This window comes from Melospiza georgiana, unplaced genomic scaffold, assembly GCF_028018845.1.
Source record: "Melospiza georgiana isolate bMelGeo1 unplaced genomic scaffold, bMelGeo1.pri scaffold_51, whole genome shotgun sequence".
In the NCBI taxonomy this organism is placed as follows: domain Eukaryota; kingdom Metazoa; phylum Chordata; class Aves; order Passeriformes; family Passerellidae; genus Melospiza; species Melospiza georgiana.
Genome location: NW_026652218.1, coordinates 928,259 through 946,739, shown reverse-complemented (window position 1 = coordinate 946,739; position 18,481 = coordinate 928,259). Strand labels below are relative to the sequence as shown.

The following is an 18,481-nucleotide window of genomic DNA, read 5'->3' as shown; positions in this document are numbered from 1 at the left end:
TATTTTTGACCAATTGAGCTTTTTCCTTAGAAACCCGATACCCTGCTTGGCCAAGCATGTTGAGTAATTTAATTGTTAATTCCACGCACATTTCCCTTTCCTTAGTAGCCAGAAAAATGTCGTCCACGTACTGCAGGACTACATACAAGGATGGGGATATTGTTACCTGGGTTATCTTCCATTCCTCCAGCTCCTTGGCCAGTTGGTTTCCAAAAATAGTAGGGGAGCATTTAAATCCCTGTGAGAGTCTCGTCCACATAAGCTGCTTCTTTCTCCCAAAATCAGGACTCTCCCACTCGAAGGCAAAATATTTCCTACTCTCTACTGCCAGTGGGATGCAGAAGAAGGCATCTTTAAGGTCAATCACTGAGAACCATTTAAACTCCTCTGATACAGATGTTAACAAAGTATAAGGATTAGCAACAACTGGATGTATGTCTTTCACTATTTCATTAATAGCCCTTAAGTCCTGTACCAAACGGTACTTACCATTAGGTTTCTTTACCGGAAAAATTGGAGTATTATACTCCGATTCACATTCCTGTAATATTCCTTGAGCCAAAAATTGTTTAATTAACGGGGCTACTCCCCTCCTTGCCTCAAGCTTCAAGGGGTATTGCTTTATCCTCACTGGTCGGGCCCCTTCCTTTAGTTCCACTTTTACTGGCTGCGCAGCTTTAGATTTTCCGGGGACCCCTGACTCCCATACCCAGGGTACTACAGCCTGCTCAATTTCTTCTGGAATAGGAGAGGCATCCACTTCCTTGATTACAAAAATGCCTGCTATTTGTTCCTCAGGTATTTCCAATTTCACCCTTCCCCCTTCAAATATTATTTTCACATTAAGTCGGGACAACAGATCTCTGCCAAGAAGGGGTGTGGGGCAGTTTGGCATATACAAAAATTGGTGATCTAATTCCTTCCCCCCAAACCTAAGATTTAAAGGTTGTAAAAATGGTTGTTCCTCTAGTTTCCCTGTTGCCCCCACCACCTGTACCGTTGTGTCACTCAAAGGTCCCAATCGTCTATTGAGTACAGAATAAGTAGCTCCAGTGTCTACCATAAATTCTTGATCCTTTCCATCTATTTCTAAAACTACCCTTAAATCCTTTTCTAGTCAGCTTTGATTCTGATAGTTTCCCAAAACTAGTGCTTGAGCGACTTCTGCTGGTCCTCCCGTGAATCCTCCCACAGGGGCATTTCCCACTGGGGCTGTCCTTAATCCCATGTTTCCCATGCCCATACCTCCTCTAACCGGGCATTCATTTTTCCAGTGTCCCAATTGTCGGCAAAACGCACACTGGTTTGGATCCAACCTCCCCATGTTAGGTGCAAACCCAAATCCTCCCCGACCTCTTGGCAACCCCCTCTGTCCGTGATTAGCTCCTCCCCGACCTCGACCCCTAATGGGTCTTCCTCCTGCCCCTGCCTGTTGCATTACAGCCAGAATACTAGCTTGTTGTCTTTTTGCAGTTTCTTTTTCCCTGTTGTTGTATACCTTCCACGCTACCTCCAGCATTTTATCCAAACTTCTAGTATCCTCTCCTTCCAGCTTTTGTAACTTTTTCCTAATATCCTCTTGTGATTGCCCCATAAACAACAATGCCAACTGAAGTTTTCCTGATTGATCCTCTACATCTAAATTAGTAAACTTCCGAGCCATGTCTTTTAATCGTTCTAAAAAGGCAGACGGAGACTCATTCTTGTCCTGCTTGACCGAATACAACTTAGACTAGTTCATAGTCTTAGGTATTCCTGTCCTAATTCCTTCCACCAACAATTCCTGATATCGTTTTACAGCCCTTATTCCTCCCGTAGAGTTTGGGTCCCACTTAGGTTCCTCACTTGGTACCAATTCATCAACTGTCTCATTTAGTTGTCTCAACCGAATTTCCTCACGAGCCTTTTCTCTAGTGGCTCTAATAACCATTTCCTTTTCCGTGGAATCCATTGTAGTATCTAATAATACCTGTAAATCATTCCAGTCCGGATTCTGAGTCTTTATCACCATTTTAACCACCCTTGCCACCCTTTCAGGATCCTCCCGATAACTCCCCGCTGATTGCTTCCATATTACCAAATCCCCGGGGGAGAAAGGCACCTTTATAAGTATTCTTTCTCCCTGTGGTCCCACAGCTTCCCTCAACGGCGCAATTAAATGTTGCCCCTTCTGCCCCTTCCTTCCCTTGCGAGTCCGCCCTGCTAACGGAGTTCTTTTAACACTCTCATTCTTTTCACCATCACCACCATCACTATCACTCTCACTAGATCCCGTTTTTATAGCTATATCCGCAGGGGGAGCAGGGGGCACATTAGGAGCAACCGGAACCCTCGGAGGTGCTATACAATAAGACAAATCTTCCTCGACTGAAGGATACAAATTACGCTCCTTTCTTTCTTTACATCCCACACACTCCCTTTCATCATTCACTTCTAAAACCAAAATACCACATTCCTTTTGCCATTCCTCTTTCCGATATAAAACGAAAAACAAATCCAAATATGGTATTTCATCCCATTTCTCATTCCTCCTTAAAAATTGCATCAAAGATTCCATTATCCCCAATTCCAGTGTACCATTCACCGGCCATCCCGCTTCCCCAATCTCATATTCAGGCCACCAATGATTACAATAATCTATCATTTTACTTTTATCCAATTCCTGATAATACCCTTCACTTTTCCACCGTTTCAATATACAACCTAATGGTGTATTTCCAGGTATTTTACCATTGGCTTGCACTAAGGTTTTAAAAGTTTTAAAAGACATCATATTACAACGTTTAATTCCACTATTAATCCCAATAAACCAATATACCTTAAACCAATATACCTTCTCACCGTCCTTCCCTAAAACAAACAGGAGGCGAGTTCCGGTCCTGCGTCCTTAGACGTCTTATGGCCGGAGCCTAGGCTTTTTTTTTTACCAACCACCAAATCCAAATCCAATTATCACCTTTTTCCAATATAAAGCACCTTCGGGCTTACCTTAATGCAGTTTGTCCGACAGGCGCGGGGGGTCGGGCACGACCGATGACTCCCCGAGAAGTGCTCGGTGCCGGCTTGGAGTGGATCGGGACGCGAACCGCCCCAGCAGCCCTCGGAGTCCTGCCGCGGTCGCCAGAAAACTGTTGCCCGATTGATAAATGACACAAAACTCGGATAAGTTTTGTGGGTGCTTTATTAAGGGCCCGGGGAACTGGGGGACTCACGTCCCAAAAGTCCGAGCCCCCAAATTCACGTATGGGTGCTTCCCTCTTATACATGCGATTCACAACAAAGTCTCCAAGGAACAGTTTCCCCGTTCCCCTTGCCTAGCCTCCAAGGAACAGTTCCCCGTTCCCCTTGCCTGGTCACAGACCCCTTGTGATACATTCCTTGGTTCACAAACAAGATCATTAATCCTCTGCTTATCTTATTCTAAGAGCATTGTATGCTGCCTCTAGACAGGTTAGCATTCTTACTTTCTTGCACTAGTTTAATTATTTATTAAATCCCTAAGACTACCTGCTAGGTTACACACAAAACTCAACACACTTTTCAACGGCTACAAAACTGCTTTTTAACAAACCAGTTCACACACAACTCACTATAATTAAATATTTTGCTAAATTTCATTTCTTTTCCAACACTGCTGCTGCTGCCCCAGGAATTTCTTTCCATTTGAGAAGCATCAAGAAAGGCCAAGAGCGTTGAAACACACAGAGCCTGGGGGAGGCATCAGGGTATTTCTTGTAGCAGCTTCTCCCTGTCAAGAACCCCCTGCCAGGCTCAGTTTGAGAGAAATTCTCCAATAATATCCAACCATCAGCTTCTTTTGGGTGGGATGAGGAACAGCCATGAGCCCACTCCAGCACTGGAAATGTTTCAATGCACCGGAGCAGCAGTGCCTGCAGGGGAGAGACTCTTTGGCTCTGGGCTCTCTGGGCACTTTCTGCCGCAAGGCCATTCCCCTCTGGAGCCCAGCCCAGCAGCCACACACTGCCCACAGGGGCTGGGGGCATAGGCACAGCCTGGGGCTGCTCCCCTCTGGCCAGCCCTGCTGGAATGGGCATGGGCAGGGCCAAGAGCCAGCCAGGTGCTGCTTCTGGAGGTGCTGGGAGCAGCCACGGAGGCAGCACCAAACGGACCCATCTGAAGGTCTCCTCTGGTCCCGCAATCCCCACCCTCAACCCATTTTCCCATCCAAATCCCCTTTACCCACTGTAATCTCCTTTTTTCACCCCAAATCCTTCTTTGTACATCCCAAATCCTTCTTCTTTCACCCCAAACCCTCTTTTCCCACTCCAGATCCCCTTTCCCACCCCAAATCCTCCTTCTTTCACACCAAAAATCTCCTTTTTCCATCCTAGATCCTTCTTTTTCCACCCCAAATTTCCTCACTCCAAATCCTTCTTCTTTCACCCCAAATCCCATTCTGCCAGCCCCGATCCCCACTGCAAATCCCCTTTCCCAGCCCCCAGGGATTTTGGGGTTCCTGAGGGGTTTTTGGGGTTTTTCCCAACATTTTACCCAGGGTCTATCAGCAGATATTGCACCTGGAGCTGCTCCAAACAAACCTCACTGTGCCCCCCAGGGTTGCAATGGGTTTGGGGGGATATGGAGACTGGGGGGGTCATGACCCCAAATTTTGAGGGTTGGGGGGGTTTGATCCTAAAATTTGGGAGTTGAGGGGGTTTGACACCTTGGAGTTTAGGATTTGGAGGTTTTTGACCCCAGACTTGGGGTTTGGGGATGTTTGGCCCAAGAATTTGGGATGTGGGGGTTTTTGACCCTAGGATTTGTCAGTCAGGGGGTTTGACCTCCAAATTTTGGGATAAGGGCAGTTGGACACCGCAGATGTTTCAAACCCCAGGATATGGGGTCAGGGGGTTTTCATGCCAAAGTTTGGTAATTGGGGGGACTCACCCCAGGATTTGGGGGGATTTAACCCCAAAGTTGGGGGATCAGGGGGATTTGACACCCCAGAGTTTGGGATCGAGGGCCTTTGACCCCAAAGTTTTGGGACTGGGGGGTTTGACTCCAGACTTTGGGGGTGAGGAGGGTTGGACACCCCAGATATTTCAAACCCCAGGAGTTGGGGACTGGGGGTTTTAACCCTAAACTTTGGGGGTTGGGGGCATTTGACACTTCAGGATTTGGGATTTAGGGAATGTTTGACCCCAGACTTTGGGAATGGGGGGGTGTTGGACAGCCCAAATGTTTCAAACCCCAGGAGCTGGCTTTGGGGGGATTTAACCCCAACGTTTGGGAATTCGGGAGTATTTGACACCCCAGGATCTGAGATTTGGGGGATTTGATCCTAAAATTTGGTGTTCGGGCTGTGGGGTGAGTGTTGAGATCCCAGAGTCTGGGTTTGGAGGTGTTTGATTCCCCCAGTGTTTCAACCCCCAGGATTTGGGGTCACAGGGAGTTGACCCCAGGATTTGGGGTGCTTGATCCCAACGTTTGATTCCCTGGGTTTGGCGTCGGGGTTGAAATCAGAGCCATTCCCTGGAAACAGTGGCGGGACTGGGATTGATAGCGGGATCGGGAATGAGATTGGGATTAGGATTGGGATCAGCATCGGGATTGGGATTGGTAACGGGATCGGGGGGAGACCCTGACCCAATCCCAGACCCCAATTCCGGGTAGAGGCCCCGTCCCAGTCCCGAAATGGACCCATCCCCACAATCCCGGACCCCTCCCCAGTGCCAGCCCCTCCCCAGGCGCTGAACGGACCCTCGCTCAATCCCAGCCCGCCCCGATCCGGACCGGAGCCATCCCCAGAGCCTCCCCCATTCCTGGTCCAGACCCTTCAATCTCTTTTTGGGGCTGCTCCTGCCGCTCCCCACCCATTTCTGGGGGTTCCAAGGTGCCCCGCAGACCCTACCCATTTTGGGGGTGTTGGGGTGGCCCCAGGGCCGCCCTGAGGGCCAAGGGGGGATCGAAAGACCCAAACCTGAGGGGCTCCTGGAGGTGCCCAGTTCGTCCCGTCCCCACCCCAAAACAGATCCTGGTCAATCAGAGCACGGGGGCCCCAAATTAAACCCAAGGGGGTTGGTACCCCCAAAGGGAGCAGGAGAGGCCTGGAACCCCCAAAACCAAGCACGGGGGAGGGGATAGGGGGTTGGGGGAACGATGGGGAAGGGGTGGGAGAGCGGGGGAAAGAGGGAGATGGGACTCCCAAACAGGATCAAGCCAACTTGATGTGGCCACCTTCAGACGTGGATGGCAGCCAAAGCTTTTTCCCAGTCTGTGTGACCCCAGTCTGTGCAATCCCAGTCCATAAAATCTCAACCCAGTTTATCCCAGTCCTGATCTGTATGGTCCCATTCCATATGGTCTCAGCCCATATTTGATCCCAGACCACTTGATCAGTTTGTGTGGTCCCAGTCCACTGGATCTCAGTCCATACAGTCCCAGTCCATACTTGATCCCACTCCAGCCTATCCCAGTCTGGAGGTTTCTGATCCACAGGATCCCAGTGCACATGATCCTTGGCCATGTCATCCCAGTCCATTTGATCCCATTCTGTGTGGTCCTGATCCATATGATCCCACTCTGTGCCGTCCAAACCCATAGGATCCCAGTCCATATTAGATCCCAGTCCATATTTGATCCCAGCCCAAACTTGATCCCAGCCTGTGGTCCTGCACACACTCCCAGGGTCTGGAATTCTAGTTCCAAGCCAGGAAAAAATGTTCCTGCCCTTGAACTTCCTTCCTATCCTCTCAACAAATCATAATAAATTAAAAATAAATAAATTATAATTAAAATGAAATACATTAGAATAAAAATGAAATATAAAAATGAAATGTAAAAATGAAATATAATTTCAACTCCTCCTTACAATACTCCAATAATGACTCAAGCCAAAACAACAGTAAACTATTAATATAACATTACCAAAGAAAAAAACCAAATTACATACAAAGAAATACATTTTGTAAGTTTTAACTCAGTAACCAATATACTTTAGATAAAAATATCTCAAAAACTAACATAGAATCTAAACACCTTAGTAAAAAAATTCCTATTACAAATATACTAAACACAAAACCAAACACCACTGTAATTTCTCAGAAATTTTAACCAACAAAATTTAATAATTCCCTTAAGTACTCTAAAACAAATAAAATTACTTTTAAAAAAATTAATTGTGGGTGAGTGGCTTTATTTGGATATTGGTTTTTGGATTTTTTGCGTTAGATTTTAAAAAAGGGATTTTAATAGTAATCAAATCAGCTGAGACGGCGGCACTCCGCAAACAGAACTTACAGAAAATAGGACAGAATCAGTAACTCTGAAAGTTTTATTTGCAGTCAAATACATCCCACACACCCAGGCCCACACAATCCCCATCCCACTGCTCCAAATTGGGGCCAAACCAAAAGGAGAAGCAGCCAGGTGTGTTCCCAACATGGATCACAGGGAATGTGAGTGACCAGGGCTGTGCCCAAAGTGCCTCCTCCAGTGGGGGATGGAGCTGGAGCAGCGCACGAAGCTCTTCTCGCACTCAGGGCACTCACAGGGCTTCCCTTATCAGTGCCTCCGTTGGTGTTTGGTCAAGTTAGAGCTGCTGGAGAAGCTCTTCCCATACTGGGGACACTCGCAGGGCCTCTCCCCTGAGTGGATGCACCTGTGGGTGACGAGGTCTGAGTTGTGCTTGAATCCCTTCCGGCAGTCGGGGCAGCAGAACAGCCTTTCCTCTCTGTGAATCCGATAGTGCTTGAGGAGACTGGAGCTGGTCAGAAACTTCTTCCTGCATTTATCACACTCGTAGAGCCTCTCCCCTGTGTGGATGCGCCGGTGGGTGAAGAGGGTGGAGTTGTCCTTGAATCCCTTCCCGCAGTCGGGGCATTGGAAGGGCCTCTCCTCTCTGTGACTCTGATAGTGCCAGAGGACACAGGAGCTGGTTGGAAACCCCTTCCCACACTCTCCACACTCATAGGGCCTCTCCCCAGTGTGGGTCCTCTGGTGCCTGTTCAGCTCGGAGCTCCACCTGAAGCTCTTCCCATACTCCACGCACGTGTGGAGCTTCACCCTATATCATGGAGCTGCTCATGGAGCACCAGCTCCGAGCTCTGGCCCGATCTCCGGCTGCCTTCCCAGCCCAGGCTGGCTCTTTCCCTCTCAGATCCCTGCCAGCTGTGTTTGCAGCCCCTCCTCGTGAGGCATCTCTGGGCCTTTTCCTCCCTGTTGGCTACCTGCACCATGGAGCCGCTCAAAACGGCCTCTTCCACCAGGTTCTGCCATGGGCATTTGTCCTCCCTGCTCTCCATGCTCAGCTCCTGCTCTGGGGGAGGAAGGACAAGGACAGGATGGGATTTGCCTCCGTGCCACAGGCAAGGACAAGGAGATCCCCCCAGGGCTGAGCTGCAGCCAGGGCCATGCTGGGCTGGGAGATGGAGCAGCACAGAGGGGAAAGGGGCACTGACTTCCTCCTCACCTGCATCAGTGTCCTGGAGCATCTTCCTCTTCCTCGCAGCCTTCCTCATAATGGGAAATCCTGGTTTGTGGAAAATAAGGGATGAGCACATTTGTAGGAGCGTCAGGGGGTAGGATGTTCGGGACGGACAGAGACGAGAGATCTCTGCAGCCAGGTCGTAGAACTTGCGGTTTATTGCAAAGGGGTTGGGTGCAGGGCCCTGCTTGGAGCTGCCAGCCACAGCTCAGAGCAGGCCCGAGAGAAGAGAGGGGCAGAGAGGATGAGAGGGTGAGAGAGTAAGAGGGTAAGAGCGTAAGAGAGTAAGGTTCCCATTACAATACAATAAATCTTCTTCTCTGTTGAATATTCTATTTCTCACTAACCAATCTAGTACAAGATACAAATCCTAGAGCATTTACATACAGCCTATAAAAATCATTACATCACCGTACTGTGTTACATTTTAAACCCTGAATACTACTCTTTGGACCCCTTCTGCTGAGCTAATAGGGTCTGCTCTGACCCCTGGACCTGTCTGCAAGCAGAGGGAATTGTTTCATCACAAGGGGATTACCTTCAGTCAGGCCACACCATTGTTTTCCATTTGTTCAGTAACTAAGGTATCTCAAATCTTGCTTTCATTTTATCTTGCTTTTAATTTTCTATATTCTCAAAATCATTTACCAGACAATCATATTTATAAGGCTTTCCTGTTTCTTCTTCCCCAAGACACATTGAGTTTGAAGATCCCTCTGCCCGAGTCCATGTCTACAAGTCACAGGAGAGGTGAGCTGCATAAAACCTCTCAAACACCAAGATTAAGCCCTGAAAAAGCCTCCCAGGAATTCCCCTCTCGGGTGTTTGGGGGTTCCCCCCGTCCCAGCTGCTGGAGTCACGCTTGGATTGCGGGTGCCCCTTCTCCTCGGTGCCCGCCCTGCCCAGACTGCTGGCAGTCCCAGCAATGCCAAAAGCTCCCCCCTCTTGGCTCTCCCCATTTCGGGATGCTAGGGTTGCTTGGGCTCCTGGGCTCCCTTCTCCCCTCATTCTCTGCTCTGGGCTGCAGCGGCTCCAAGGAGTCCCCCCTGCCCCTCTCCAGGCTCTTGAGGCTCCCGCCCATGGTGGCGCTCCCCCCTCTCTGGGCTCCCCACTTTGGGCTCCTGGGGGACACAGGGCTCTGCTCCTCCAGGCTGCCTCTGCCAGCAGCCGCCACCGGCACCCCCCAATGTCCCCCCAAGGGGCCTTTTCCGCTCAGCCTTGGACTGCTTCATTCTCCAAACATCCCCCCAAAAACCCAACCCAGGGACCCCCCGGGATATCTGGGCCGAACTCCCCCTCCCCCCGCTCACCTGCGCGATGGTGGGGGCGATGATCCCACAGGTGGGGGCTGCGAATTCAGGCCCGGCTCGGAGTGACAGCGTGCTTCCCTCAGCTCAGCCTTGATCCGCCTTTGCCCCTCCTCTTCCTCCCGCTCCTCCTCTTCCATCCCCCCGCCCGCTCCTCTGTGTTATCTCCACCTCCTTCTCCTCTTCCATCCTGCCCCTTCCAACCCCTTTCCCCGTCCTCCTCCCTTACTCCGCCTACTCCTCCCCCTTCATCCCTGCACTTCCCTCCCTCCTCCTCCTCCCCCAGCAGCAGCCACACCCTCGGTGCCCTTCCCGCAGTCCTCACAGCCTGCGGTAGGAGCAGGGATGGAGCCGGGGCAGGTCGGCATGGGCAGCGCGGGGCTCTCGGCTGCTCCCAGCCGCTGCGGGCGGGGGGAGCCCGGCCCGGGCCAAAGGAGAGGCAAACTGGGCAAACTGGGGGCTGCACATCCAAACTGGGCCTTGCTGGGGACCCTGCCTGGCCACTGCCAGCCCTTGGGGCTCCTCTCGGCACATCCGCCGTGGGGGAACGCACACAGGGCTGGGGGATCCCAGCAGTGGCAGCACTGCCAGGGACTGGGCTGCACTGGGATTGTGCTGGGAGTGACTGGGACTGTGCTGGCTTTGTACTGACATCATACTGGGATTGTACTGGGAGTGACTGGGATGGTACTGGTTTTGTATGGACATCATACTGGAATCATACTGCCATACCAGGGCAGATTGTGATCACACTGATGGAGACTGGGATCATGCTGGGATCATACTGGGAGTGAGTAGGAGCCAGCGGTGAGCAATTGAGACCATGTTATGGGCAAATGGGATATACTGGGAGTGATTGGGATTATGCTGAGGGTGACTGGGAGCAGCTGTGAGCAACTGGAAACACGCTAGGAGCAACTGGGAGGAACTGGGAGTGACTGGGTGCATGCTGGGGGTGATTGGAAACTGCTGGGCTTATACTGGGATGAACTGGGATCATGCTGGAGGTGACTGGGATCATACTGGCAGCGAGTGCCACTACACTGAGGTTGACTGGGAGTGCTTGGGAGCAAATGGGATCATACTGGAAGGAACTGGAAAGATGCTGGAGGGAACTGAGGTACACTGGGACATGCTGGGAGTGACTGGAATGAAAGTGAGGGGGAGAGGAATGTGAACCATGTAGAACAAAACTGGTTTATTCTGGCAGGGACTTGGAGAACACTGGGGCCATATTTGCATCATACTGGGAGAGACTGGACTAATACTGGGAGTATGTGAGAGTGACTGGGAACACACCCTGCACATCATCCCCCATACTAGGACTGACTGGGTTGATGTAGGAAGCAACTGGAACCATGCTGGAGGCAGCTGGGACCATACTGGGAGAGACTGGAAGCAACTGGGATTATACTGGGACCACACTGGGAGGGCTGGCATGTGACTGGGATCAAACTGGAGCTTACTGGGATCATACTGGGGCTGAAAGGGAAAGACTGGGATCACACTTTGGGCTACTGGGAGCAACTGAGAGAAACTGGGACGATGCTGCAAGCAAACTGGAAGAACTGGGAAGGACTAGATGCATGCTGGAAGCAACTGGGATATACTGGGCATGATTGGGGGATCATACTGGGATAACTGACACCTTACCGGGGCCACTGGCAGTGCCTGGAAATGACTACAGACATGCTGGGGGCAACTGGGATATACTGGGAGTGTCTGGAACCATACTGGGGGGACTAGAACCACACTGGGAACAACTGGGACCATACTGGGGAGAACTGGGACCACACTGGGGGCAACTGGGAGTCAGTGAGACCATGCTGGGTGGGACTGGGATCATCTGGGGAGTGACTGGGACTATATGAGGGACAACTGGGTACTACTGGCATCACACTGGGAGGAACAGGGAGCAACTGGAACCATGCTGGGGGCAACTGGGATCCTACTGGGATCACAGTGGAAGCAGCTGGGCCCACACTGGGGGAGAATGGGATCATACTGGATCATACTTTCAGCAACTGGGACTGCACTGAGGGTGACTGTGAGTGGCTGTGAGCAACTGGGATCAGGCTGGAAGCCACTCCAGCCAACTGGGATTGACTGGGAACATGCTGGGGCAGCTGGGTTTTACTGGGAGAGACTGAAACCATAGTGGGGGTAAATTGGAGCAACTGGAACCATGCTGAGAGATCATGGGAGCAGCTGTGTCCATGCTGGGGTCATACTGGGATCACACTGGCACTGACTGGGATCATACAGGGTGTGACTGGAAGAGTACTGGGAGTATCTGAGAGTGACTGGGATCCTACTGGAACCAGACTGGGAGTGACTGGAAAGGTGCTGGCCATGACTGAAACCATACTGGAGGTGAATGGGAGCAACTGGGCCCACACTGGGAGTGACAGGGAGTCACTCTGGCCATGACTGGAATAACACTGGGAGGATCTGGGAGTGACTGGGGTCATACTGGGGGTGACTGGGAGCAACTGGGATCATAGTGAAAGTGACTGGGATTGTAGCAGGAGTTACTGGGATCATTCTTGGAGCCACTGGGATTGCAATGGGTGTGAATGGATCCTGACTGGGGGTTACTGGGAGCTACTGGGCCCATGTTGGGAGGAAAATGTGGAAACATTGGGAACAACTGGGATCACCTGGAAGGAACTGGAACCATGCAGAGGAGACTGAGACCACAACTGGGATCACACTGGGAGCAACTGGGACTACACTTTGGGCAACTGACAGAAACTGGGATCATGCTGGAGGCAACTGGGAGTAATTGGGAAAGACTGGGATCATTCTCAGGTAACTAAAGCCTTACTGGGGCAACTGGGATAAACTGGGAGTGTTTGTAACCACAGTGGGGGGACTGGAACCACACTGGGAACAGCCGAGACCATGCTGGGGACAACTGGGAGTGACTGGGACCATGCTGGGAGGGACTGGGACTATTCTAGGGACAACTGGGATCATGCTGGGATCACAGTGAGAGCAGGTGGGTCCATGCTGGGTTAGACTGGGATCACACTGAGGGTGATTGGAATCATGCTAGGATTGACTGGGAGTGGCTGTGAGCAACTGGAATTGTGCTGAAAGCAACTGGGAGAAAGTGGGAGTTACTGGGAGCATGCAGAGGGGGGGGTGACTGGGGTATAATGGGAGAGACAGGGAGTTACTGGGATCACACTGGAGGTTACTGGGATCTGGCTGGCATTTACAGCGAGCAACTGGGATCACACTGGGGCACTGGTATCAGACTGGGAATGACTGGGATCATACTGGGAGTGGCTACAATTATACTGGGAGCAGAGTGGGTGTGATTGGACCCTGACTGGGGGTTACTGGGAGCTACCAGGCCCATGCTGGGAGCCAACTGGGGACATAATCAGAGGAACTGGGAGCAACTGGGATAAAACGGGGGGTAAGTGAACCACGCTGAGGTAACTGGGAGTGCCTGGCAATGACTACGACAATGTTCAGGGCAACTGGGATGTACTGGGAGTGTCTGAGACCATACAGCTGGTGTGAAATACAAAGTTGTGTTTCGTGACAGGTACAAACAGGTGATGTGTGTAGTTGTGAATGTGAAATGTGTGGACCCCAACAATGGGAGAGCTGTGAATTCTAATAATAACTGAGGAGAATAGAGCATGGAAAAAGGCCTTTGAACCTATCTTTTGTTTGCAATTAACCCTGGTTGATTTAGGAGCATTGGAATTAAGGTGTTAAAGATGTTGCTTTTTGCTTGCATTTAATCTATAAAAAGCTCTGCAATAATAACCTTTTGAAGTATAATTTTAAAATATTACTTGTATCCTTGAAACTCTAGCTTTGGAATATATATAAAGGAAATATGCTTCTCACGCCTTATTAAAGCAGAGAAAAACAGCTTGAGAAAGGAGGATGAACATCACCTCAAGAATTTATGGTTTTGACCAAAGGCAAGCTGGACATCACTGTTATGAGATTTATAGTCTTTGCAATTAAAAGGTGGACACATCTGGGGAGCTGGACCCCACCAGATGGGATTAGTCTTTCTTCTTTCGGAAACTGGACCATCACCATCTGGAGATACTCCTTTGAGATACACTATTGTGATTTTAATTTCTCAGGATGTATAGAATTGTGATGTAATAATTCGGAAAAAAAATTGCTGATGAGTAAAAGATTTGAAATAGAAACTGCTGAAAAATAAAGCTGATGAGTACCCCTATAAATACCTGTAACCATCAAATATCGGTGTACAGTTGGAGGGAAAACTTCCCCCACTGTACCCAGCGCAGTATTGCTCATACTTTACCATATTAATTAATAAATTGATTGCTGCTTGAATATTGGCCTGGTCAAGCTTCTCATTCATAACACCAGTCCTCCCCAGTGTTTCAAAGGACAGTTTAATTTCTCACGGTGGCCGTGGCAGCCAAACCCAGCAGTGGGGTCAGTGCAGTGCCCATGGCCACAGCCCCTTGCAGTGGCCCAGTGCAGCTTGGGCTGATGATCTACCCTCACAGCTGGCCCAGGGCAGCTCTGCAGTGCCTTTGGTGGCACCTGGGGCTGCTACACACCTGAGCAGTGTGTCTGTTTGCGGTGGGGCAACTCAGCAGTTTCAGATTGCTGCAAAAAACCCCAAAAAGGGAAAACCCCTCTTAGGCTGAGGGCAGCCAGCTCTCCAGGCACAGCAGGTCCCAAGGCAGTGAGGACAGACAGGATGGGGCTGGGCAATGTGGAGCAAGGTTGTCCACACTGGGTCAGAGCTCCAGGCACAGCTTCTGTGAGCAGGCCAGAGCTGCTGAGGAGGGACCCTGCAATCAACTCTGCTCTAAAGAGAAATAAAATAAAATACTTCCTTTAAACCAGGAATGTGTTTTGGTTTTTTTTCAAGGTGTTTGAAATCTTTCTCCATAACAGGACTTGGAAAATTTTAATGACCCTCTCAGGGCTTTGGTGTTGTTTACATCAGACTCAGTCCTTGAGAGTGTCTTCAAAAATCTTCTCAAGAACTCAAAGTTAAATTTACACTCCAAAGTTTCTTGAAATTTTAATGGGTCCCACGGAGGGACACGGCTGGGAAAGTGTCCCCAGGTTCCAGTTAGAGCAAAACATTGGAGGCAGTGATGACAGCTGGGGACAAACAAGGCCAAGGTGTCTCTGGTGCTGAGCAAAGCTGGATGTGTTTCAGGAATGCAAAGGGCCAAGGCCTGAGCCCCAGCCCCTGGCCAGGCAGATGCTGTCCCTCCCTCCTTGCTCAGGGCTCTTGCTGGGATGGGCACTGGCATGTGGGGATGTGCAATGGCAAGGGCAGGAGCATGGGGCGGCCCCTGCCAGGCTGCTGAGCTGGGACAAGGAGGCAATGAGGCCCCAGGCCTGCAAGGGTCACTTATCTCCTGCTCCTGCCTCAGGCCCAGCAGCCATGGCCAAAGTGCTGCCCATGTTTGCTCTGGCAGGGCTGTCTTGCAGCTGCTGCCCATCACTGTGCCCTGTGCAGCCCAGGCTGTGCTACGGTGTCCCTGCCCTGCACCTCTGTCCCTGCAGGCTGTCGGCATCCCCCGGCTGCCCCACCTGGCTGGGCCCTTCCTTTGCTGACAGCTCTGCCTCCTGCCTGCCTCTGCCTGCCCACACAAAGCCTGGGGCTGATACCAAAAGGGTTCATTGCATTTTTACCCTGCCTGTGAACTTTCAGCACGGGAACAAGGCATGCAGGGGCTGCTTTCCCAGCAAGGATGGTTGGAAGAGAAGAAGAAGACATGTGGTTCAAGGGTGCAGGGATAGAGAGAACAAGGAGTGAATCTGGGAACTTGGGGTGGGTTTTATAGAAATGGGTAAATTGTAATTCACATTTAGTGACTGTGTATAAGCAACACACTGGTAGAATTACATGTCCATGTAGGGTTGGGAGTTATCCCTCACCAGACCTCAGGCCTGAATAAATGACACCCTCTGAAATAGCAAATTAGTGTTATGGAGTCTTGTTCTGATATTTCAGAAATTTGCTGACTGTGGTTCCTCACAAAACCAAGGACTCAGCTGTGACACTGTGGAACCCCATGGAACAAAGGGTCCATTGTGACACAGCAGAACCCCATGGAACCAAAATCCATTTTGGCACATTGGGGCCACATTGAACCAATGGTCCATTGTGATACTGCGGATCCGAGGAGACCATGGTGACCTTAACAAACCTCTTGGAACCAAGGGGCCATTGTGACACAGCAAGGCCTGGTGGAACCATGGGTCCCTTGTTAAGCTGTGTGGCCTCATGGAACCATGAGCCATTGTGACACAGCGTGGCCACATGGAGCCAAGGGGCCAGCGTGACCCTGTGGATCCAAGGAGACCACTGGGACAGAGGAGCCTCATGGAACCAAGAGTCCATTGTTCCCCTGTGGGGCCCTGTGGAACCAATGGGAGCACAGTGACATTGCGGGGCCTCATGGAACAATGGAGACTGTTCTGACACTTTGGGACCCACTGGAACCAAGGAGCCATTACAGCATGGCAGGGCCTGGTGGAATCAAAGGGAATGCAGTGAACCCTGTGGGTCTCCATGGGATGAAGGGTCCAGTGGAACCAAGGATACCATTGTGACACTCTGGGGCATCATGGAACCAAAGGGGCATTGTGACACAGCAGGGCCTCCTGCAACCATGGAGGCCATTTTTACACTTGGAGGCCTTGTGAAACCAAAGGGCCATTGTGGCAGTTCAGAGGCTTGTGGAACCATGGGGACCATAGTGACACTGTGGGGCTCAGTGAAACCAATGATCTGTTGTGACACTGCAAGGCCTTATGGGATCATGGAGACCATTGTGACACTACAAGGCCCCATGGAGCCAAGGAACTATTGTGACTCTTTGGGGTCTTGGCAGGCCAAAGGGCAGTTGTCACACTGTGTGGCACCATGGAACCAAGGAGGCCATTGTGACACTGCAGGGCCCCATGGAACTAAGGATCCATGAAAAGTACAGGACCCCATGGAACCAAAGGTCCATTGTGACATTGTGGGGCCTAATGGAATCCTGGAGGCCATGATGACATTTGGAGGCCTTGTTGGATCAAGGGGGTCTGCAGGGCCTCATGGAATCAAGGAGACTCTTCTGACATTTTTAGTCCCCATGGAACCAAGGGTCCATTGTGACACTGTGGCACCGAGGAGACCTCTGTGACACTGCCAGGCCTCATGGAAGCAAGGGACCATTATGACACTCTGGAGCCCCATGGAAACAAAAGACCAGTGTGATGCATCTGGGGCTCATGGAACCAAGGATCCAATATGACGCCTCACTGTGACACTGCAGGGCCCCATGGAAACAAGGGGACAGGGAACTGGTCTGGTTGGCTTGGCCTGAGTTGTCCAACTGCCCTTGGCATGTCGAGGGTCTCTTCTCGTGTATCCCTGAAACCCTGGGCCTCTGGGCTTTCCTTCAACTGAAAAAGAACTGCCCTTCTCATTCAAGCATCCATGACCAAAAGGGGATTTCCCCTCAAAATTTCCCAATATCCAGGGATTGTTCCCAGACAAAAGCTGCCATTACCAACAAGTCTGGCTGACCTAGTCTTCCTGAGAGCTGGGTCTCACCTGCCCTCAAACACTGAGGCTCTGTGCTTTCCTTCCTATGGAAAAGAACTGTCCCTCCTGCACAGGCACCCATGGCCAAAGCTGGTACTTTCTTCCAAAATTCCTTCATTCAAGGGTTTTTTCTCCCAGACAAGATCTCCCAGTACAGACAGGTCTGGCTGGCCTTGGCTTCTGGTGGTTGCCTGAATTCTGCCCTGAAACACTGGGGCTCTGCCCTTTCCATCCTAAGGGAAAAGAACCATCCTTCTTCTCCAGGTGCCCATGCCTGAAATTGGGATTCCACCACTAAAAGTCCTATATCCAATTATTGCTCCTACACAAAAGCTTCCATTACAGACAGGTCTGGCTGGCCTTGCTCTCTGGTGCCTGCAGTTCATCAGCCCCTGAAGCACTGGGGTTCTGTGCTTTCCTTCCTATGGAAAAGAATCTTCTTATTCCTCCATGGCCAAAATCGCTACTCCTCCTAAAATATTCACTACATGAAGGGTTTCTCCCAGACAAAACCTGCCAGCTCTGGCTGGCGCTGTGGGATCTGATGGTCACCTGTCATCTGCCCCTGAAACACTGGGCTCTCTGCCTTCCTTCCCATGGAAATAGAACAGTCTCCTTGTCCAGGGGCCATTGCCAAATTTGAGATTTGGCCCCTAAATTTCATGTATCCAAAGATAGCTCCCAATCAAAAGCTGCCAGGAGAGACAAGTTTGGCTGGCTTGGCCTCCCAGGGGCTGCTTCTCATCTACCATCAAACCCTGGGGCTCTCTGCTCTCCTTCAGATGGAAAAGAAATGGCCTTTTCATCAAGGGACCAGTGGCCAAAACTTGTATTCCACCTCCCAAATTCTGTGTATCCAAGGATTTCTCTCAGGCACAAGCTGCAATTCCAGAAAGGTCTGGCTTGCCTTGGTCCTTGGTGGCCTCTGCTCATCTGCCCCTGAAACACCGGGCCTCTGCTTTCCTTCCAATGGAAGAGAATCGTTGCTCACATCAAAGTACCCATGGGCAAAACTGAAATTCGGCCTAAAAAACTATCTATCCAAGGATTGCTCCAAGGCAAAAGTAGCCAGGACACACAGGTCTGACTGGTCTTGTCCTGAGGTGATTTTCTTAGACTATGAGCAGAATGTTTTCATTTGCCAATACCTTGGAG

The 18,481-nt window shown here is 50.6% G+C and overlaps 1 protein-coding gene and 1 pseudogene across 4 annotated transcripts; one reads left to right on the top strand and one right to left on the bottom strand.

Moving 5' to 3' along the window:
* Nucleotides 1-18,481, top strand: part of LOC131096532 (zinc finger protein 189-like) — a 435,229-nt pseudogene that overhangs the window by 100,279 nt on the left and 316,469 nt on the right.
* On the bottom strand, nt 7,070-9,857 carry LOC131096536 (zinc finger protein 623-like). 4 transcript variants are annotated; one of them, XM_058044870.1, is made up of 4 exons: nt 9,757-9,857; nt 8,432-9,178; nt 8,190-8,278; nt 7,070-7,869 (listed from the first exon to the last, which is right to left on the bottom strand). In XM_058044870.1, the coding sequence occupies exons 2-4, from the start codon at nt 8,520-8,522 to the stop codon at nt 7,525-7,527; spliced, it is 525 nt and encodes a 174-aa protein (XP_057900853.1). In that variant the 5' UTR covers nt 8,523-9,178; nt 9,757-9,857; the 3' UTR covers nt 7,070-7,524. The 4 variants fall into 4 exon arrangements, with proteins under 4 accessions (XP_057900853.1, XP_057900854.1, XP_057900855.1 ...); XM_058044871.1 differs by having other exon boundaries at nt 8,432-8,491; XM_058044872.1 differs by lacking the exon at nt 9,757-9,857 and having other exon boundaries at nt 8,432-8,491; nt 9,095-9,254.